At 28.7% G+C, this 23,538-nt stretch overlaps 2 protein-coding genes across 4 annotated transcripts in view; one reads left to right on the top strand and one right to left on the bottom strand.

Moving 5' to 3' along the window:
* LOC108917613 (polyadenylate-binding protein 1-like) overlaps window positions 1-16,651 on the bottom strand; it is a 39,963-nt gene extending 23,312 nt beyond the window's left edge. The window contains exon 1 of the mRNA XM_018724313.2: window positions 16,568-16,651. Within this exon, the coding sequence (XP_018579829.1) occupies window positions 16,568-16,577 (10 nt within the window). The 5' untranslated portion in view covers window positions 16,578-16,651. The remainder of the gene's footprint in view (window positions 1-16,567) is intronic.
* A 135-nt stretch (window positions 16,652-16,786) lies between these two features.
* Window positions 16,787-23,538, top strand: part of LOC108917611 (transcription factor GATA-4) — a 170,775-nt gene continuing 164,023 nt past the window's right edge. For all 3 annotated transcript variants that reach the window (XM_018724306.1, XM_018724305.1, XM_018724307.1), the window contains exon 1: window positions 16,787-16,865. In XM_018724306.1, the coding sequence (XP_018579822.1) occupies window positions 16,832-16,865 (34 nt within the window). In that variant the 5' untranslated portion in view covers window positions 16,787-16,831. The remainder of the gene's footprint in view (window positions 16,866-23,538) is intronic.

Raw genomic sequence — 23,538 nt, 5'->3', positions numbered from 1 at the left:
AGAGCGTGAGACATCGATACAAGAGTTGAAGTTATAATAGAACCAATTATCACACCTTTAGGCGATAGTAATGATAGCGTTAGTGATTTTACTAACGCTTATAAAGGTTGTTTCTAGTGACTCGGTAGTACATATAATTTTTCATGTTTGTATTTTTGGTGAACCATTTCTATTAATTTTGTGCCATCTTATTGTTACAACACTGCGTAAATATACATTTTACAGGGGTCACTTGTTCTGTTAGCGAAAGTTCTGGTTATACTCAATAATAAAAAATGAGGAAAAAGTGTACGCAGGTGGTAGCAGGCCATCTTTGCTTACGAGGGCAGTATTGCTGAATACATAGTTCAGTATACATAAAAAATAATAACATACCTGTTTTGGATATGAGTGTAAATTTGGAAGGATAATCTAGTTTTTTTTCTATAATCACTATACAGGGTGAGTTAGATTTAACGTCGGAGTTGAGAATGTGCTGTAGTATTTTTGAAAATAAATAGTTTCTCATATGAACATTTTTCCAAAAATGTTTCCTGTTGAAATTATAGGGCAAGTTTAAAAATATCTACTTTTTTGTTTATTCCAAACTAATGGAGATATTCCACTAAAATTATGTGTACATCATATATCAAGTTCATAAGAAAAGAGTGGGGGGAGTATGAGCAATCGCTTTAATTAATTGATAAAAATAATAGTATGGCGCTGGATCAAGTCCATTTTTCCATGAATATTTCAATTTTAAAAGAAAAATGTTTTTTAATATTTTTTTATATCACAGTCTCACGGCAGATCCTATTTTTTTATTTTACATTACAAGTATTACAAAGCATATTTGGAGCAACAAAACACTAATTTTTTGTTTGAATTATTGAAATTGTTGTATTTATTTTGAAATGTTTTCTATCCATAGAAAAATAATGCGAAGTTTATTTGCTAATTTCCATTAATTGGGGAAACCAACTAAGGGAATTGATCACCCTGTATCTCAAAGAGACAGAAGTTTTGAAAAATATTGGTATGGTAAACCCTATTACATAGGTACCTTAGAACATTAAATCTGATATAACAACTTTTTGAGATACATCTATCAAAATACCTAATTGCACTAGTACCGAAAAATATGTTTGTGATTAAAAGATTCATTCATCATTCAAAAGATCGAGTCTTTTTATATAGTACACATTAAATTTCCTAATAATATAATTTCGTTAAATTTACATTGTGTACTCGCTATATCAAACTAAAAAAAATTGGTAGAAAGATAACCAAACCCTGAATGAAACATAAGGTTATGGTTATCAGGGGGATAAAGGATGTGGACAAATTAATAAGATAACTAAAACCTCTTATCAATATGGGATGGATAAGGGGAGATTATTCATCACTATTATCCTTTCGAGATTTTTATTGGAAATGTGTCAATAAATATTATTATAAATATGAAAGTAATATTTTTTGGGCGATATAGTAAATTTATTAGGCACTACAACTAAATCTAGGTTTAAATACAAAATACAATGAGAGAAATGCAGATTTTAGATCAATCCATTCCTGGAATTTTTTTTATGCTAATACGCAAAATAGGGCCTATTATCAAATATATACAGGGTGTAAATAAATAATCGAGCAAAAAATTCAGGGGATGATTCCGTGTTAGAAAAATAAAGTCGGTTTTTCATATAAAAAATCCACACCCCTGTGAAGATATAACCGCTTAAAGAAGGTAGTTTTCATTTTTTTTTCTAAAATACCGAAAAAGTGACAGAAATTAAATTAAGTGGACATCTTCTGCTATTGAGAAGGCACTCAGTGAACAATTTGTTGACTTCCCCTACATTTCTAAGGGGTAGAAAAAGCCACCCCATATAACTTGTCCCATACGTAACTTTTTTTATTACTGCCTTACCATTTAAAAATGTAAACATTTTATCGAACTGTAACATACATTTTTGAAAAAACCATTATCACGAATGATATTTAACAAGTATTGATTTTTTTGACATCGATAAAACTGTATGAGATTTTGCCATAGATGAAACCTTAGTACTCTCAAGGTTTGTCAGAATAATAAAGACGCGATTGGTAAAAAAAATATTAAAATATGACATTTGATTAGTTGCTTAAATAAATTTAAAATTTGTTCAAGATGATATATTTTACTTTCAAATATACCGAAAAGTAGTTTGTGTTTATTAAAACAATAACACAACTAAAGTGTTTGTTTTATATAATTGTAGTATTGTTAGAAATAACTGATATTTCAAAGCATTTGTGAACGATATAATGAAATTTTACAAATACACATGTTAAAATTGAATTTTTCAGAATTGATTCGATACCTGTTCGAAAATAAAAATTATTCTTTTTTTTTCTTAACAGTTTAGAAACTTTTTTAAATAATTTTTTTGAATTAGATGAAAATAAAACAGTTGGAGATGATACAGGATAAGTCTAAGTTTAAAATATGTATAATGCATTTCAAAGGACTTTTAAAAAAATATATCTTTCTTTCTTTTAAAGGAAAAAATCTACTTTATTATAGGTACCTGCTATGGTTTAACTAGGTATTATGGATCCTGAAAAAGCAAGAATGACCATCAGCATCACCAAGCAATACGAGAATTGTTTTTAAAAATATCGTAAATTATATCACAATGTATAAAAAATTATATTTACAAATGTTAGTTTTCTCTATATCTTCCGAGTCTCATCCTGTCTGTACGTTTTTTCCATCAGATAAAAAATAATTAATTTCCAGGAAGAAATTATTTACTAAAAAGATTAGGACACATTGGCCTTGGGTTATATTCGTTATTTTTGCTTTCCACGTCTAGAACTGAACAAATTACGTTTAATAAAGCCATGAATACTATGAAAATTTCCAAGGGGGCGCCGCCCCAGAGCCCCACACACCATTGAGTATACAGTGCGTCATAGAAGTAACGCAAAAAAATTGTATTTTATTTTGTGTTGTGTTTTCTCAAAAACGCTAAAACACGTCAATTAGTAAATAGGAATTGTCATTTTGTCACGTTGCTTAAACTTTTTTTGCGCTATGTTTCATAAACCTATGACGTCATCGACGTTTTTTTGTAAATAGCACTACCTAATTTTTTTAAGCATAAATGGATAGTCCTTTTGAAGGGAAATACGTCGATATTGGCCGGTCGGGTTTGGCCTACTTTACTTTGACAGCAGCGAAAAAAAAGCCAATGACTGAAATGGACATGGTTTAAAATAACAACAAAAGTAGATACTTATCATAAAGTGATGCGAGAACAGTGCCTCAGCAAAAAATGGAAATTTGTGGATGTTTTATGTATTGGTTGATTGTAGGTACGTTTTTATGTATTGATATGTTGACGTTTTCGGCGATACGACGAACGGCAGTGTGTGGATTTTCAGTGACAGCTAAACATAACATTTTGCCTATCATTTTCTATCACTGTCGTTGGCCTTCCAGATCTAGACAGATCTCTAACATGTCCAGCGTCTTTAAATTTGCGTACTAATCTGCATACTGTAGACGGAGGTATTGGTTGTTCTGGATACTTGGCATTGAGTAATTGTCATACTTCATCATAACTACAGATCCTATCTCTGTATCTAACCATAATTAGGATTTCAATTCTTTGTTTCTCATTTAAACACAACACCATCGCAATGTAAAGTTATAGTATTTGTAACTGTCACAATGATATGAGGCACTATTGCATTCGCTAACTGTCGTCTTCAATACATTACCTACATAGCCGCTGTGATGGGGTGTACCTATCAAATCTACATAAAAACATGTAGCTACAATCAACCAAAACACATTCTTTACTATAGCACTGTTCGCGTATAAGTTTGTGATACCTACTTTTGTTATTAATTCAAACCATGTTCATTCCAATCGTTGGGTTTTTTTTCGCACTTGTCAAAGTAAAGTAGGCCAAACCCTATATCGACGCATTTTCCTTCAAAAGGGCTATCCAATTATGCTTAAAAAATTAGGTAGTGCTATTTTAAAAAAATATCAATGACGTCATAGGTTTATGAAATATAGCTCAAAAAAGGTTTAAGCAACGTGACAAAACGACAATTCCTATTTACTAATTGACGTGTTTTAGCGTTTTTGTGAAACCTCAACACAAAATAAAATACGAATTTTTTGCGTTACTTCTGGGACGCACTGTATATAGTATCCCAACACATCTTCAATTGGAATGCCAGAGTACATGTCATTTTCTCTAGCACTGATCTAACAAATATTAAATTGCCATGGTAATAAATTAAACTCCATTTGTTTTTGATATAAGGATTAAACTAAATATACAGAGTGTCGCGCTTAAATGTGATACAAGTCTGTAGCTTCTTTATTTTTTAGCCGACTTCAATTTTTTTTTTTAGAATGTATGGTAAAAAATAGTAACCTGCTGTTTTTATTAATGTAATACACGGCCAACTAGGACGCATTTTTTGACAACAAAACAGCTAATTGGTATTAGCGATTATTTTTTTCCGAAAAACAGATTACGTATTCTCTCTCATCTCTTAAAACGTTTTATCACCAAGTTTCATCAAATTCGATACATCTTCAGGCGAGCACTCCATGATGTCCTAAAAGAAACTTCGCAGAGAATCAAGCAAGAACCTCTTTAAAAGTTTATTATAAAAATAATGTCAATGGATGTCAAACTCGTCTCTTTAATCGTAATAATCGAACAAGTAGAATTTTTTAAACATAACACTTTGACGAACATTTTAGATAATAACTGTGAGATAAAAATTGATGAAAGGATTATTGTTAACTCTATCAATGGATTGAGCAGTAACATTTGAAATTGAATCGAATAATGCGTTTTATGGTTAAAAAGAGCGACGATCATGTAGTGTGTTGTAATATAACACTTATTAATATAAATTATTTAAATCTCGCCTTATCTTTTTGGGTTCCTTGGTAGACCATAGCTTATTGCATGATATTTTACCACAAGGAATTTGTCCACAAATATGTTTAATAAGAAATGGAAACTCTAGTTTAAAATTTTTCGTGAAAACAACTCTTTTTATAACAAAATAACTGACAAACATCCGCTAGTATAAAAATGTGCTTTATCTATACCTACAATATCCTTTTCCATGTTTCTACATTATCCATGGCACCAGTTTTCTTGTGCTTCCAGTTCATTTTTAGAAAATACAGTGTGTTTACATGAATCACGAGTCTGTCATGAAAAGCATGAAGGCAGCAAAAATAAAAATATTTTATTTAAAATTGTCAACCGTTTTCGAAATATTGGGTATTTGTATTAAAGTGAAACATATTATTGACAGTGCGTAGTCATCGTTATCAAACACCTAAGAAAAAATTAAGTTTGTTTCGTTAGAAAATACAGTAAATTCACTATTATGTGAACACCACGCTGCATAACATGCACAGTAATAATTGTAATAGTTATTAACCAGCTGTGCAATATGAATAGTGGCGTGTTTGTCATTCGCTTAGTGGACAGCAAGGGCAGCGTTATGAAAGACAGACTACTGCACTACAAGAAAAAAAAACTTTGTCGACCATCAGATCTTAAATTAAAGATATTCTCAGCAAATCCGATTAATGGGAGAATAAATTGCTGAAGCAGATGATTTACAAAACATTTTAAATGAAGATAACTAAATCAATTTGATTATATCATTATAAATTTCCTTTTGTCCTAATGTGATATTTTTTGCTTTAAATATTTTTTATATATACATATAACTTTAATAAACTGTTTGAACCTATTTTTGACTATTTAATTCAAAACCTCTGTTATAAGAACAATATCAGCACGAATAGGTCTGATGGTTTTAATTCGTTCACATAATAGCGAATCTACTGTAAATTACAGAGTTACAACTTTTTAATTGTCCAATCTTTCTTATCTTTCTTATTTGAAGAGATACCGGAATGGTTATATGAGCAAAAACGTGCAGAATTTTATGCCGATTACGGATTCGTTAAAATTTAGAAAATTCCTAATTGTTCCGAAGATATTCGAAGGAAACCGATCTTATGCTATTTCTTTTTTAGATGTATGTGTTTCACTTGTTCGTCAAAATTTTAGGACAAGAATGCGTAGTCTCATATTAAATGATGTGATGAATCGATTGCTGTCAGTATTAACGTATCTCTAAAAATGTGCGCCGAGCGGTAGTTAATTTTTGCTTTTGTTATGGACGCCATATCGAATTTTTGCCTCATTAGAAGAAAGGGGAAGTTCTCTTTATAACGATGTATAACTTATGAGGTTTAAATAAATAGATAAAGCAAAATAAAATTAAATGGTAAATTTAAATTTTATGACAAATGTTCGATGTGCATACTATTACCACAGATTACCTACACAGCTATTACTATTTATATATTTTGCACTTGGTCATAAATGCTCTGAGTAGTAGATTGAGGAATTGAGTTTATCTTTATTAAAGTATTTATCGTCAATTCTTCCTCATTATCGCCTTCTGTATAGCTGATCCTTAACATAATCATAAAAGAAAAAACGTCCATGAGGATCAAATCAGGACTTCTCGGCGGCCAAGCAACTGGACCACCAAATAATGGTATGCACTTCGAACATTTGATAATACCCAAATTTATCGTTTAATTTTGTTTCGCTTTATCTATGTCGTTTTGTTCGTGTGGTTCTTGTTATTGTTATGCTGTGTTAAAAAGTATTAAAAATAAAAAATATTAAATTAATTTATAGAAAAAAATTAAATACTTGAGATGGCTATTGTTTTTATTAAAATTGTAATAATATTACTTAATATCTTGGCAATTTCTTTATAAAACCCCATAAATTATACCTACATCCTTATAAAGAGAATTTCAACCTTTTTCCGTAATAATATGTGATTCCACTAAGTAGTTTCCAATTATTCCCTTCCATACATGAATGATATATTTTTGTTTTGTCTAAATAAAAGCATGGGGGTTTTCGTCACTACAAATATGCAAATTCTATTTGGAAAGTGGTTGGCGCAAATCCGAACGGCTTCAGAAGCATTACATCCTGTAAGTTCGTACACTGAGAAAAAATTCATATAATGGTTATAAAAATTATTATTACCTCANAATTTTGTTTCGCTTTATCTATGTCGTTTTGTTCGTGGTTCTTGTTATTGTTAGGCTGTGTTAAAAAGTATTAAAAATAAAAAATATTAAATTAAAAAAATTAAATACTTCAGATGGCTATTTTTTATGAAAATTGTAATAATATTACTTAATATCTTGGCCATTTCTTTATAAAACCCCATAAATTATACCTACACCCTTATAAAGAGAATTTCTCTTTTTTTCCTAATGAGGCAAAAATTCAACATGGCGTCCATAACAAAAAGAAAAGTACACATTTTTAGAGATATGTTAATACTGACAGCAAAAATCGATTCCTAACATCATTTAATATCAAACTACAAATTATTGGCCTAAAATTTTGACAAACAAGTGAAAGACGACTAAAAGAGAAATAGCATAAAATCTGTTTCCTTCGAATATCTTCAGAATCGGAACTATTCAGTTGTTACTAAATTTTAACGAATCCGTAATCGGCATAAAATTCTGCACATTTTCGTTCACTTAACCATTTGTATGAGGATATCTTAAAATACGAAAGATACCCGTATTGGACAATTAAAAAGTTGTAACTCTATATACGAGTGATGTAATTTTCGTTGAATTGAATGCAATGTTTGAATAAAATTAGACAATTAGACAGACTATCTACCCCGTACTCAAAATAACATGTGGTGATCGTTTCTAATGATGTCGGCGTATGTAATATGCGATTTAATACTTCTTCCCTACTATTTATAGCAGTTTGATAAACAACACTTTTAAGATGGCGCCAAAAACAAAAATCAATAAAATTAAGATTTAGAAAAAGACTACCTCGACTGATCCATCGATCGGGAAATGTGTATTTAAATAAGCCCTTACTGCCTGCTAAAATGGGGTGGTACACCATCGGGCATAACCACATATTATTTCAAATATTTAAAGGGACGTCTTCCAATAAAGTTAAGGTATTCTTGCAGTAAATGTAGGTATTTATCCCCATTTAAAGTGTCATTAATAATATGTGATTCCACTAAGTAGTTCCCAATTATTCCCATCCATACATGAATGATACATTTTTGTTAGTGCTTTGTCTGAATAAAAGCATGGGGGTTTTCGTCACTACAAATATGCAAATTCTATTTGGAAAGTGGTTGGCGCAAATCCGAACAGCTTCAGAAGCATTACATGCTGCAAGTTCATATTATACATATTAGATGGATATCTGCAAATTTTTCATATTCCTCCATGATATTGAATCAACAGATGGTGTCAAAATATTTTATGACAAATATCTAACTGCCAATTAGGTATACATACTTGTTGACAGTCAACTCAATTTCCAAGATTAATGCAAAAATGTTAATATCGAATTTCTCAAAAACGGTAAAAGATATCGACTAATATAAGGCAAACCTTTTTTTTAGTAAAGTGGGAGGGAAATCGAACTATGAAAGAAACATTTCAAAGGACCCCGCAGGTTCCTTATGGAAAATGGCTTTCAGCCGATAGTTGAAACTTTGGATTTAAATAGTTCTTGAAGCGTATATAAAAAGTTATCATAGGCACTAAGCTGAGAAAATTATATTTTCCGAGATATAGTCGATGGAAGCTAGGAGTTATAGCACCGCGAGGTACAAATTAAAGAAGATTCTTAGCTTGTAAGGTCAAATGAAAAGAAGCTGTCCCAAACACATGTTCCTTACGTTATCAATCCGAATCTGTCATCCATTCGGCTGTGCGGATGAGTTTCACCTTTCGGTCAATTAGAAATAGATGTATACAACGTAGGTATGCCTTATGACGATCACATATTTCTGGCCACAACTACATTTATTTTTTTTCGATTGAACTCGGTGTTGTTATATTACAATATTAATATATATTGAAAAAAAAAACTACGATTATTTTTTATCTCCGCTTCAAGAACTATTTGAATTCACTGAACCATCGACTAAAATCGATTTTCCACAAGGAACCTTCATTTGACCTTGATGTGAGCTTGGAACTCATCTGTATAACCGAATGGATGACTGATTCGGATTCAGTAACCCCGACAATCTAAGAAATATATGTTTTGGACAGATTGCACGGCTTCTCTTCATTTGACCTTACAATCAGTCTTCTTCAATTTATACCGCGGAACCTACTATGACTCCTACCTTTCGGCGACTATATTTCGAAAAATATAATTTTCTCAGCTTAGTGCTTATGACAACTTTTTATCTAAGCTTCGAGAACTATTCAAATCCAAATTTTCAGAACTATCGGCTGGAAGTCATTTTCCATAAGGAACATGCGGGGTAATTTGGCAACGCTGTCAAATATAGTATAAATTTAAATGGATAATTTTGTCTTCCTGTATAATCCAGGCATATTGAATATCAGTTTAAACTTGGAAAAGAACATTATCATGAGTTACTTTAATTGGCCAAATTTCATAGTTGTCATAGTAACGACTTAGAAGTTATAATTGGATTGTTTTGTTGATTTTGTTGTTTCTTGTTTTGTTATTTTGGATTGAATTGTTTTTCAAACTTCTTTCTTTGAAGGCGAATAACTCCACAACGAAGCCCGATAGGAAAAAATTGTTTAGGAAGTACTACAGTTATTTTGAGCTTCCCTGTATACCCCTTCATTTTTGACATGACCTTTCCGGACACCCCGTATATTTAAATTATCATAACCTGATAACAAAAATGAAAATGAAATGTAATTTAAAAATAATAAAACAGTAATGGTTGGTAATAACAAAAATCTCTACAGCTTACAATTAAAAAGATACGCTATAAGGCAACATAGTGTTGTTTCTTAATCAATTCTTATTTATAAACCACGAAGATGCTTGAATTTAACTTTTTTAATATGATTATTCTGAGAAAGGTAAAACAGATTAGTTTTATTAATTAATTAATGAATATTATTTATTGTTTAATTTATTAAAAGTACACTATTTATTAGGAATACAGATTAACAGGAATAAGCTTGCGGCTAAATTGGACCCGCGCACTGTGAACATTGAACATTTCGTTCTAAATCTCTCTTGCAGAATGCGTTTTCACTACCGCATTTGCATATCTAGTCCTGTTTCTCAAACTTATTTGTGTTGACCTCTAAATAATTAGGTATTTAAAATATCTAAAGTTTACAGTTTCTTCATCCTTTTTTTTACATCATTTATTGAATAGAATCTCAAGCCATTCCTAACGAAATATCATCCGATACACTAAGTTACTTTAAAAAATAAAAGGACATTGATGTTGACGACGAAATTTTTCCATTAAGTCTCAATCAAACAAACCAAAGTTTAATTTTTTTTCTGCCAAGGGTTAAGCAAGTATAGATACTCAAATTAGTATACTTAGTCAATATTATTTCTGTGCTTATACTAAGTAGAACAAACATATGAAATGGAAATATTCCTAGAAAGCATTATTGTAAATAGAGTACGTTATGTGTTATAAAACATGGCTGCCATTAATAGCTAAACAAGTCATTAATATTTTATTATCAACTATAGATAACGGAAGTTAAAAAAAAGTGAAATAAAGGACAAATGTGCAATAAACATTACAGCTGGTCGAAAAGCACATGGTATTTGAGTTTATGAACACCAAATTAAACACTAGTACCAAATCAAGAAGGTTTTGCGAAATATTTGAACTTTTTTTTGTTTATTATACAGGGTGGTCCGAACTTTATGCAGGAAACTTCGAGGGTAGATAGATCTCTTTAAAATAATATGTGTTTGCCTTATAAACATAGGTCTGGAACGGCCCCGTTTTAGAGATACAGGGTGTTGAATTTGTCAAAAAAATTGATTTTTTGTTTATATCTCCGGAATCTATTAACTGATCTCAATAAAATTTGGTATATATAATGCATGATAGTAAGCCTTTAATTCCCTGAAATATGAGCTTTAAAGGTTCAACCAGTGGTGTACAACTGGACAGGGGTCACCCCTTTTTTACAAAAAAATCTACGCCACTGCATTTTTTACATGTCATTGTCATTCCAGTACAAATTAAACAATGAAAAAAAAATCTATTTTATAATCTCTACAGGTTTTTACATTTTTGGGAAATGATATTAGTAAGAAATAAAAATATTTCTTTATGATTCTGGCAGGGGTTCAGCGAGAATATATTGTTGGAAGCATTGATAAAAAGTTGGTAGTTAATGCATCTAGAACAAAAAATATAATCACATTAATTTTTTCTCTCTTTTATTACTATATATTTGTACTACATTTATAAATTTCCTAAAAAGTTTATAGATTTACTGCGAAGAATAATGGAACACAATATAGATATATTTTCTTGATTGATTGATTGATATGAGAAATTATCGAAGAAGCAGTCCCATTTTTCAGTTCGATCATTTCGTCTCAAGAAAAAGTTAACTAAAGGACGTGTTATAAATACAAATTAGGCAACTCTGATAAACGGAAACTGGTCATATTATTTTTCAGCTGCAAAGTATTTCCAGTTGCATAACGTGAAATATAATTGCAATATAATGTACTACAAATAAGTTATTATAAACTTAAATATAGATTTATGCACAACAATTACTTAGATAGGTTTCGAAAAAGTATTACATATAAAGGTTTTTCATTTTTTATTAAAAAAATATATATTTTAATATTATTTTAAGCTGAATAATTAAAATGCACCTCCTTAATGCTAAATACATTTCTTTAGCTCCAATACTAATTCAATGTCAATACATTTTGACAGGAATTAAATTGTTTAAACAGTTCGTTCATTGTTTAAACATTATTATCAGGACTAATCCAAATGAGTTTAAGATTGTCTGTATTATTTTATTATTACGAATACCAAGGCAGTTACCTAGACTTTATTGAAATATTCTAATTAACATCTATTTCTCAGCAAAGCAATCAGTTATTTATCATTTTAAACGTTAAGATATGGCATACTATTTAGATTACATCCCCAAGTATGAGATATGTATATGTATATATAAAAACTACTGGAAAAAATTAAGGGAAAAAAAATTCGTAATTTTTTTAGCGATTTTTGAAGGGCTGTATCTCAGTGAAAAATGGTCTTGTCGATATAAAGGTTTAGATCTCTAGTTTCAAGATTTTTTGACAAACAATTTTTTTGAAGTATGGTTAACAAGCAATCAAAAGAAATACTTACCTTGAGAAAAAAGTTTTAATTTTTTTTAGGACCGTCCACGTACTTAGGAAACTTTTTTCGAACTCAATCAATGCTTGTTTATTTAGTTCCAATTCTCTTTTTGAAAGGTCTGCGTACGAGTATTGATTACCGAAATATTGATGGTTGAATGAAAAATGAAACCTTTGTCTTTAAACATTGATATTTCAGCAAGAAATTATCTCACAGTAAATGCTTGACATTAATTTGAAAAAATTGCAAAAAATGACAAATACAAATATTGATATAAATATTGATGAAAAGGCTATAGTCGAGAGAAAGTTTTACAGCTCAAAGTACCATAATAACCCTGTAAATTGAGTTGTTGATCCATCAAACCGTTTTTCTCTTCCAAATGAGAGTGGAATACATTAAAGGAATACGTTTATTGCTCCTAGACATGATGTAATTAAAATAAAATAATTTTTCCCATAATTTAACATATCGTTTAAATTTTAGAAAAAAAAATACTTTCGAAAAATTTTTTTTTTTGGAAAAGTGAATTTTTTTGTATTAAATTTAAACTACATCTATTGTAAAATTGTGGGAAAATTCGAGATAAATTCTTCTTTTTCATTTTGATAACAATTACGTAATGTTTAGCGGCAATGAACGTGTTTCTTTCTTTATAAAACTTTGATCGTTTAGAACAGAAAAACGGTTAGGATTAGATGGATCAGCTTGGCAATTTATAGGGTTATTCCGGGTACATTCAGCTGTAAAAATTTCTCTCAACATTAGTCTTTTCATAAATATTTGTAAATTAGAGGTAGATTTTCTAAAAAAAACGTAAAAAGTATTTCTAGGAAGAAACATTTTTTTTCTTCGAAAACCATGATAGCTTTTCATTAAAGTTAATTAAAGTTAAATTAAAGTTCGAAAAAATTTTTCCGTCCGTGGATAGTCCTAAAAAAAAAAAATTTTGGAAATTTTGATTGCTCGATAACCGTAGCTCAAAAAAGTTTTTTGTCAAAAGATCTTGTCACTAGAGACTTACAGTTTCAAAATGTTTTTTTCTTATCTTGACACGACCATTTCATACAGCATTTCAAAAATCACTAAAAAATTGTGAATCGTGAATTGTTCCCTTTATTTTTTCCAGCAGCAGCATATATATAATTAATAACACGAAACCCTATTTCAGTTGTTCACGTTCTACATAAATATTCAATTATGTTACTCATTATCCTTTGTTCCAAAAATAAATATGAATAATTAGAGTAACATTACAAAACCTACGTAAAGTTAAATAAACTATTTGCTTTTTAAATACAGAACCATTTGAACAAACTTCTACTTTCAATAAGAACTTTCATGAGAAATTGACCTTTTAACCTTTATTCAGACTTTGCTCTTATCGTTAATTGAACTTTTCTTGGAGCAAATATTCAAGTTACAAGCTTTGATTCGTCGTCTATATATTTAATTTGGAAAAGCAAATACCCATTTAATAAGTTATTTGTATATCCATGTCTATATCCACGCTTTACTTAAAAATCTTATACTGCACTGGAATCATTTTTCTAACAAACAGCATTAAAAATGTATGCATCAAAAATGTGTTTTGAAAATCAACCTGGGAATTGTTTAAAAAATTTAAGTACTTATTTTCTTCAGTACAACATTGAAATAGTTGCCTTATCTTTTAGTTGTACATAAGCAGAAGTCTAAAAAAACTGTTTTTATTCCTAGAAACATTGGGGAAAACGAAACAATTTGGAAAAATTAATTTTTGTTAAAATCTGGGATACAAAAGCTTCTAATAACTATGTTTGTCTCTATAAAAAAATATATTAAAAAAATAACATTTAAACGTTATTTTAATTATCATTAATATTATTATTTAACTATTATGAGACTATTTCCGTTTTTAAAGGAAGATAATAAAGACAAAGACCAAAGTCTCAGAGATTGAGTATCTTCTTTTATTAGAATTTGCAAAATTATGTTTTTCTGAGTTAGGTTTTTAGGTTGCTTTTATATTGAAATTTGGTTAAAAAACTATTAAATATTTCTTTTTAGTTATAGAGAACTCTTTCTGCCGTTTTAAATAAAAAAAATTAAATTTTTTTATTATATTTTAATTTTTAGTTTCTTAATTTAATTTAATTTTATTAAGTAATTCATTGAGATATATTGAGATGTATGGAAATGAAATGTATTCAAAATTGCATATTAGAAAGGGGTAAAATTGAAAGAAGAAAATATCTGACAGAAGTCGCTTGTCATAAAATTAAAATGTAATGATAAAATTGAATTGATTTTTTTTTCATGTGGAAGTATTGTAAAATAGTATTAAGTTAAGTAAATAGTGAGCAATAAAAAATTAAAATGTGAAAACAGAAGTGCGGTTACTAAGGAGAAAAAGAAAAAAAAAGGGGAGTTAGTTGATTTTCGAAAATTTGAAGGAAGGAGAATTAGAATCATAAAAGTTGAGAGAAATACTAAGAAAGGAGAATTTAAAAAATAAAAAGGTTCCGAAATAAATAAAGAAGACATAAATTGATACATTAACAGGAATTGAAAAAGGTAAAGCATTGACAAACATTAATATTTCAATATTTCCCAGAAGATAGTCTTCTGTGGAAGACCAGATACCCAAGATCAAACCAAATACCAGATGTAATATAGAGGAGCCGATACATGGTAGCAAGTGTATTCATGGAGCATAGCAGTCAGTAAGAGAATTGAAGTAGAAATAGGTATAGAAAAACCGAAACAGGAGCACAAAAAGTGAACGGAAGGATAGAAACTGTCCAAAATTGGAAAATTAGTGTAAGACATTTGATCGATAATTGTAATTAGAAATAAGGTAATTAGTAAATAGTATTGGCGTAGGTTGCGTAGGAAAATTATAATTTTATTTAAATTGTGTCAAATAAAAAAAAATCAGTTTCAAAATTAATATAAAATTTTTTAAAAGCAGGATTTCATTCAGTGATAGCTTCTTCTAAAGAACCACCCCTAGGGATAATAGAATACTTTTTGTTTACATTCTATAGAAAATTATTACTTTCAAATTTCTTTTGTTTTTGAAGAATTTTAATTTAAAAAAATAACTAGATATTCATATTAACCAAAATTATATTCAAGAATAATTTATTGTGATAAAGAGAAATATAAATTTCACTGAGAATAGTGTCTACTGTCTTAAGCAATTGAAGGTAAGTAGATATTCCCATTTGACAAGTTGAGATATCCAAAGATACATAAACATAAATTATATAAACAAATTAAATAACACGACTAATAAAAAATAACAATACAATATATTTATTAATTCATTGAGATATATCCAGCAAAAGATATCTGGAAACATAATTAAATAAGTTTTTCAAGTGTTTTTAATTCGAGTTTCTTAAATATTTTCAATATTTCCAGGGTTTGTTAAATGTGTGTATTTAAGTATATAACCTTAAATTAAATAAAATTTACTATTTAAACTTTAAATATCTAACATTTGCCTACTCAGTAGTAAATAAGATACAAATCGTTTATCTATTATTAAATAAATACAAACTTGCAGATCACAATATTGTGTGTTAAACATTAGGTATTTCAAATTTTCTTTATATTGAATGTATGCAATTTTTATTAATTAGAAATGAAACTTTTCAATATTTTAAGTGCAAAACTAAAAAATGAAATACCTCTTCAAATAGCAATTAAATATTTTGAATCGACCAAACCGAAACGAAAACAGGTGTAAATTGTAAAGAAAAACACTGTTAAAAATAACTTATTTTTTATGTTGTGAGTTTTCAATTATTAACAGAAAACAACGTACTAGAACTAAACTTGACTGATTCTCTGGTAAAGGAGTTTCATTAATTAATTTTTGAATTTGTTTCATAAAATTAGACACATTTTTCTATACCTACCAACTTTTTATGTGAAATCAAAATAATATAAATATTTATGAACCTTAAAATTTTCAAAAGAATGAATAGAATTTGTTATTTACATTTATTTTCTTTTTCTTATAAACTTTGCTGCAAATTAAAAATTTTAAGAAACTTTCCAGAATATTGAATAAGCATTTTTTGATTAATATGCATTAACTACAGTTCCAAACTTCCACAACGTTTAAATTAAATAAATACAAATCATCTACATATTAAATGTTTATTACAAATTTGTTTAGTAAATATATCAAACGCATACATAGACACGTATTACTACAAAAGTAAATTTGCTTTCAAGTTTCTGTTATAAACCTTAGCGAATTTCTAACCGAATCTTTTATAAAATGGAGTATCGCGCTAAGCTACCTCCATATTAAAGACACAATGAGACTTACTTATAGACATCCAACAAAATTGGCTCCTAAACCAATTAATCCACAACTAAGATGGATCGCGGTCCCAAAGAATAACACAAATAAAAACGAGGCGTTGCCCCCCCACCACTATTAAGCACTCTTTCCCCCCCTTAGGGTGCCTTAAGTTGCCAAGACTGCCTAAAGCTGTCTGATCTCTCTCCAGCTCTCGGCAAGACTGTTAGTGGTGTATAATATACAAAAGTTACTAGTTACGAACAGTTGATAGTGCTTGATAAGGACGATATGACAACAAAAGCAGATTATCAACGAACATACGGTGAGTTGATAAAATTTTATATACATAGATTATTTTATAGTTGTTGTGTTTAACTTTAGTTATCCGTTATCCTTTTTTAAGCGTGCTTTGTTTGCATTTTCGCACCGGTGTCTGGATTATATGTTGCGTTTTTAAATAATTTTGGTTGGTAGTCGATTTGAACCGTACTGACACGTAGTGATGATGTAAGGACCCACATGTAGCGCCATATTATTTTAATTGCAGTCTATATCAAATACATTTCCACAAACTAGGGAACAACTAATAGCGTATGTGTTTGATTCTATAATATTTGAAATAATTTGGCGTCTATTTTATTCCTATTTATTTTTACAAATAATGAGTTACTTGTTACCACTTCATATTTTGCTTTCTTAAGTATTTTTAATACATTTATGCAACAGTTCGAAACTATTTCGTTAAAGAACTTTCCGTTGATCAATTATTGAAATAGTTCATGGTAATTACTAAAAGCATATTTACTTTTAAAGAAATAGCTTTGTTTTGCCGTTTTTCGCGTTTTATACACGACAAATCGATCTTTATAAATCATATACTTAAGTCATGTTTAAAAGAAAATAATTAAGTATTCAGCATTATAAAAATATGTAATTTATATTTACTTTAAGAAAACTTCAACGGAATGATAAGAGCAAAGTCTGAATAAAGGTTAAAAGGTCAATTTCGAACGACAATTATTGAGAGTAGAATTTTGTTTAAACGGTTTCGTATTTGAAAAACAAATATTATAAGCATAAAGTTTTCTTTATTCGATACTAATTACCATATTTTATTAGTTATTATTATTATATTCAATTTCCAAAAATAAAATTTCGAATATGTCAAAAAATGATTCGTGTGTGAGCCAAATTTAAATTATTTTGAGTATATTTATAGATAATAGTAAGTGTACTAAAAGTAATCTGCCACCAAAATAACTTTTTTTTAATTGACTCACAGGTAAAGGATGTAATTTAGATATTTTACAATTTAGATACAATTTTTCTGTAGGTACAGGAGTTTTGCTATTAAGTAGGTACCTACAGTATCTAAACTCACTTTATTTAGATTAACTTTGAAAAAAGTTCATGTACAACTAAAATTTCGTGGTGTCCAAATTTTATTAATTCAGTTTCGCAATTTTATTTCTTGGTATATAAAAGTACTTAAGTAACTTTAGTAACTTTAGACTTGTATTAAAATTGTTTAATTTGGGTAGTACAGATCGTTGCGCAATATCGTAACAACGCATAAATTTGGCGGGAATATTAAAACAGAAGCAGGTAATGTTAAATATATACTGGGTGTAACTTAAAGGTTGGGAATAAATTAAATAGTGGATTATTTGGTTTAAAAAATAATTTTTTCTCATATGAAGTTATGCTCTACGGGTTTTCTTTTCCAAGCTACGGGGCGCTAAAAAGTTTCAAAAAATTTAGTTTTTCTCCAATAAATTTCGAACATTATAAGATAATGGAACAAAATTTTAGCCTTAGCTTAATTTGATAATCCCCTAGTTACAGGAAAAAAATTGACTTTGTAAGTTACTCAGTGGCGCGCGTACGGATTGTACCATAAGGTTTTTCGAAGAAAATTGTGGTACGCCACTGGTAAAAACATCTTTTTAATATTTGTTTATGATCTACTTTTTATTTTAAACAAGATTACCCTCTTGCGTTTTATTTCTAGCTCTTGTAATTTTTCCGTAAATAAAACTTTTGTAAATACCATTTTATCCCACTGCTAACAGAGGAACATAAAAATAACAAAAGCGTTATGAAGTACGCTTTGACTCAGCCACCGAACATAGTCAAATAGGCATTGAAAAAAGATTTTTGCATTGAAAATGATATTAAAAAACTAAATTTTTTGAAATTTTTTAACACCCTGTAGCTTGGAAAAGAAAACCCGTAGAGCATAATTTTATATGACAAACATTTATTTTTTAAAATAAAAAATCCACTGTTTAATTTATTCCCAACCTTTATGTTACACCCTGTATATGTTGCAAGGTAAAAACATATTGTTTAAGAATTTTAAATAAGTAAGCAGTGATGTTTCAGGGAATTATTTTTTTATCATAGTTAAAGGATGTAAAAAATTCTAATCATTTTTAGTATAAATATAAAAAAATAAAGGAAATGCTCTATAATTCAAGGAAAAATAGGAACCCACAATTTATCTTTCTTCATTTTAAATAAAATTCAGCTCTCAAAACTTTTGCTTTCAGTAACTTAAAATGAGGCACTGAAAATCATAAATTATTTTAGCTAACGTTATGTTCCTAAATTGAATGTAAAAAATAGATTAAATTGGTCTAGTTTCATTCATTAGATTTTTCAGTACAAGGAATATTTTAGTTTTCGTTGCAAAAACTTTTAAAACTTATTTTGAGTAGCATAAAACTGATATTGTTATTCTAACACCGTTCTAACTGAAACTTCTAGATAAACAAAAATATGAAAAACGAAAATTTGCAATTTATCTCTCGACGCTCTGCGCATTCGCCATTTCATAGAATTTATATATAGAATGATATGATATAAATAATTTTTTAATCTCTATAATATTCATTAAATGAAAGAATTCTGTTGATGACGGCGTAAATGAAATTTTCTACTGTTCTATATGAATTAATTTATCGCGATGTTATATCCCAAAACGTGGTTGCTCAACATTTTCTAATTTTGAAAAAAAAAAGAAAAATTATCTCCGAAATTTTAATAACACATTAGCGAACTTGTTTTATTTTTCGAAAGATGTATTTCAAATCCTACTTGTGATTGACGTTATGAAATTTTGCGTTGCACTGAATTTTTCAAAACGGTTAATATTATTTAAAAAAAGACATTATCTAATGGTATAGAGATCAATAGTTTTCTGGAATTGAAAAAATTTAGGTAAAAAATAAAAAATGAAAATAATATGGTGCCAATCACCCCTAAAACTGTCCCTCACACAAGACGTAAGATCTGACTAACCGCATAAATTAGTGTTCAGTTGTCCTAAATCAAAATTTAAAATATGAATGACATATTTAAGTACTTTTATCATGTCGCTAAAACATGATAATGTACCATCCCCTTTTTTATGTAACCCTATGAAGACAATTTATTATCACACTGTATAAGGTAGTATACAGGGTCGGAAAGTCCCCATGGTTCATCGGCCGTTACGTGAGAGCGATAAAGTAAGTCATAGAAATCCGTGCGATAGAAAAAGATGGCTATAATGAAGGCGTCTAATAGTCACCGCCGATTTCGCCCTTCCACAAATAAGAAGTGGATCTTATATATTTACTCGTCTTTCAGAGTACTTTCAAACCATATTTTAAAATTAAAAAAAAAATTGAAAAAACATTAAATTATTGCAATTCTTTGTAAGCGTGAAAATTGCGAAAATGTTTAAACAATCACCACGGCTCACCTAATTGTCCGATTTGAATTTTTCAAAAATCATTTTAAAGCTTGAGAGCTCTTCTTTTTTTGGTTTCAAGTATTCAAAGGCTTTAGATTTTTAGAAATCTGATTTTGAAAATTTTTAATTAAAAAAAAACAATTATTATGTAAAAACATTTCTTCGAATTGTAACTAACTCTATCTTGATCAAAATTTAATTACAAAACTTTTTTTCCTCTTCCATTTTTGTCCAAAATGAATAGTTGCTAAGTTGTCGATGAGAAATCCAAGAAAAAAATGAGTTTTTTTGCTATTTTTTATACTTTTTTGCAATAACAATTAAGCCCACGTTTTTTTTATTTGCATAGAAAAATTATCATTTCTGATGTTATTTAGAAGCCGTTAAAGCAAAAATCTCCGATCATATGCGTTTTACTCAAGTATACCCTTTTTAAAACAGATACCGCTTGGACTATCTATAATTCTTTTAGTTTGTCACTTGGGGTTTGAAGCTTCTTGAATATTTCTAATACTTATTACCAAAATATCGCGATATTTAGAGTAATAATAAGAAAAAAATTTTTTTGGCACTTATGTCTAAAGTAAATATGGTTGAAAATCGATCTGGTAAAAATATTAGAAAATTCTTCATGACAATGTGCACTAAGGGTTTGTCTATTATTTGGCGTATGTGACGCCGTTACTAAAAAGGTCTAAGGTCTCTTTTCAGTCAGAATAGAATTGTATTCATATTTATGGTGTCTATGTAAATAATTAATAAAATTTTTAAATTTAATTAATTTACTAGGAAGATCGAACTAAAAACAACTTATTGCAAGATGAAGAGACCAATTTCCTGTCGGTAGTATGTTCCTGTAATTTGACTTCCAGATCAGAAATATGTTGATTCGCTTTAAGTATTTTTTTTAAAGTTAAAGAAGTAGTGTCCTTTTTAAAAATGTTCGTCCAGTAGCAATTCATTAAATTAATTAATACTGACAGTTTCATAAAAATGATAAATTATTTTATTTGTACAGTATCTAACATCTGACTTACTGACCTCTGTAAATTTATACTCGTAATTATTGTTGTAATTCAACTTTATTTTGCAATATATTATAATTTAATGTGATATTGACAGCTTGTACTTTTAATTTATGTATGTAAAACAAAAACAATTTAAGAAAGTTGAGATAGAAAAAGGAGTCTTTAACATGTACCTTAGTACCCAGTCATTGAATGTTTATAATTATTACTATACCAATGCTTACAGGGTGTCATCATCTAAAATGCTAAATTTTAAGATCTATCTCTTAAAGAACAGAAAATATTGTCCAGCAAAAAATGTCTACAAACAATTGTTGGAATTTATTTAAGTAATACCTTAGAAACAACAAACGATGTCAATAATGTGATACCAAACGTGATTTGAAAGTTATTCAAAGTTGGTACAAGGGAATAAGAGACTGTTTAAAAATAGTTACTAAAATTTCATTTCATCTCTACTTCAATGACTTATAAGGATATGAATTACTATCACTTATTTAAATATTACTAAAGAGCAAAGATAAGTTTTGGAACAGGAGAATTTTAGATCTATACTATATAAATTTGTATGTATTTTATTCTTTATATGCGTAAAAAAAAATATTACTGTTATAATAGTTTTATTAATTCCAATAATTGTTGCCTTCTTATTGGACATTATTTTATTCCGAAGCTTTTATTATGCTGCTATTTCAGTTTTACTATTATTTTTTGAGAATTACTGAATAATTTATGAAAATATAGCAAATTAAATTTAAAAATAAATGCCATATTTCAGCGTCTACACATAATAACTTACTTCCACGAAGAAAAATACACTGTAATAATAAATTAACATTTATTAACAATTTAAAAATTACTGTGGTTGACAACTTGACTAAAAACGTGCATTTTATACGTAAGTAAAACTATACATACGTATACCTACAGAGGATTGTGTTACTGTATATATTTTAATGAGTTTAGATAAAAAATGTCCTTATCAAAATAAAGTCAACTCGTTAGGAGGCTAATTAATGCATTAATAAATTTACTACTCAATTTTTATCGCTAAGGTCATTACACAGTGTGTTCAATTAATATGTTGCTGCATGTTTACGACTATTCCAATAAAAATAACTCTTTAAAAATTAATAACTTTTGTAGAGGTACCAGACATACTATTTGTTTGCCCAAACATTAAGAATTACCACTGAAAGCGCTTTATTCTTTATTAGAATTCGAAATGTCATTAAAGAACATTGTATACGAAATGTGACAGATGAATATGTGAATATTGGATATAAAACGCGTATTGCTAACGTTGTTTATACTCTTTATTAATCGATAGCCATAACTGTTATTAGATTATCTAGTACTAATTATAAGTTTTATAATAATAAATATATGAAACTGTTGTATACTCTGTATGAGTTAAAGACATATGATCCAACATGCATCCAACTAGAAGAAGCATAATAGTCGATGCACAGCGGTCTGTCGGAAATTTTACGATCATAACCGATTATGCACTGAGAGGTGACGATCTCTTAACCATTATAAGACGCGCTTTACACGTTAAAAACGGAAACATAATCATTATAAAAACGAATAATTCTGTTAATACAGCTGTTATTTATAGATTCGGATATTGGTCTTTATACAACAAATATTTTCTACTATATAAATGGAACATAAAGCCTATAACACATAATAATATATAAGTAATTCATTTTCATATATGCATAACGTATATTAAGCGCTTTCTAGTGAAACTCGTTGAGTGGCGATGGATATTTTTTTTAATGCATATTGCATATTTGTTGTAACTTTTTTTTAATATGCACTATACACATTATTCTACGGAAACTGTTTAATAAACCCATTTCTTTCAGTGTAGTTTCCATTATTTTTAATTGTTTTTGTGTATTATTAACTCGACTAAGCGTTTCGCGTTATGCTCTTGTAGCGGGCAGCATAAACTTTAAAAAAATCATATCTTGAAAGCCAAGAGATTTTCGAAAAAAATTATTAACAAGAAATAGTAGTTTCTGATGAGTTATATGTACTTAGCACTTATTTCTGGGACATCTTGTATGTGTCGAGGATACATTTAATAGAATACTGTTATTCTTTTAATAATTTTAATTCTTTAAATAAACTAAAAATAATCTAATCACCAAAATTATTAGCGAAATTTCTTTTCCTAGAATTGTTACAGTTCAGACTTTTTTATTTGTTAAAAATTT

The sequence above is a fragment of the Anoplophora glabripennis genome, unplaced genomic scaffold, assembly GCF_000390285.2.
Source record: "Anoplophora glabripennis isolate ALB-LARVAE unplaced genomic scaffold, Agla_2.0 scaffold58, whole genome shotgun sequence".
In the NCBI taxonomy this organism is placed as follows: domain Eukaryota; kingdom Metazoa; phylum Arthropoda; class Insecta; order Coleoptera; family Cerambycidae; genus Anoplophora; species Anoplophora glabripennis.
This window is presented reverse-complemented; position numbering and strand designations above follow the sequence as displayed.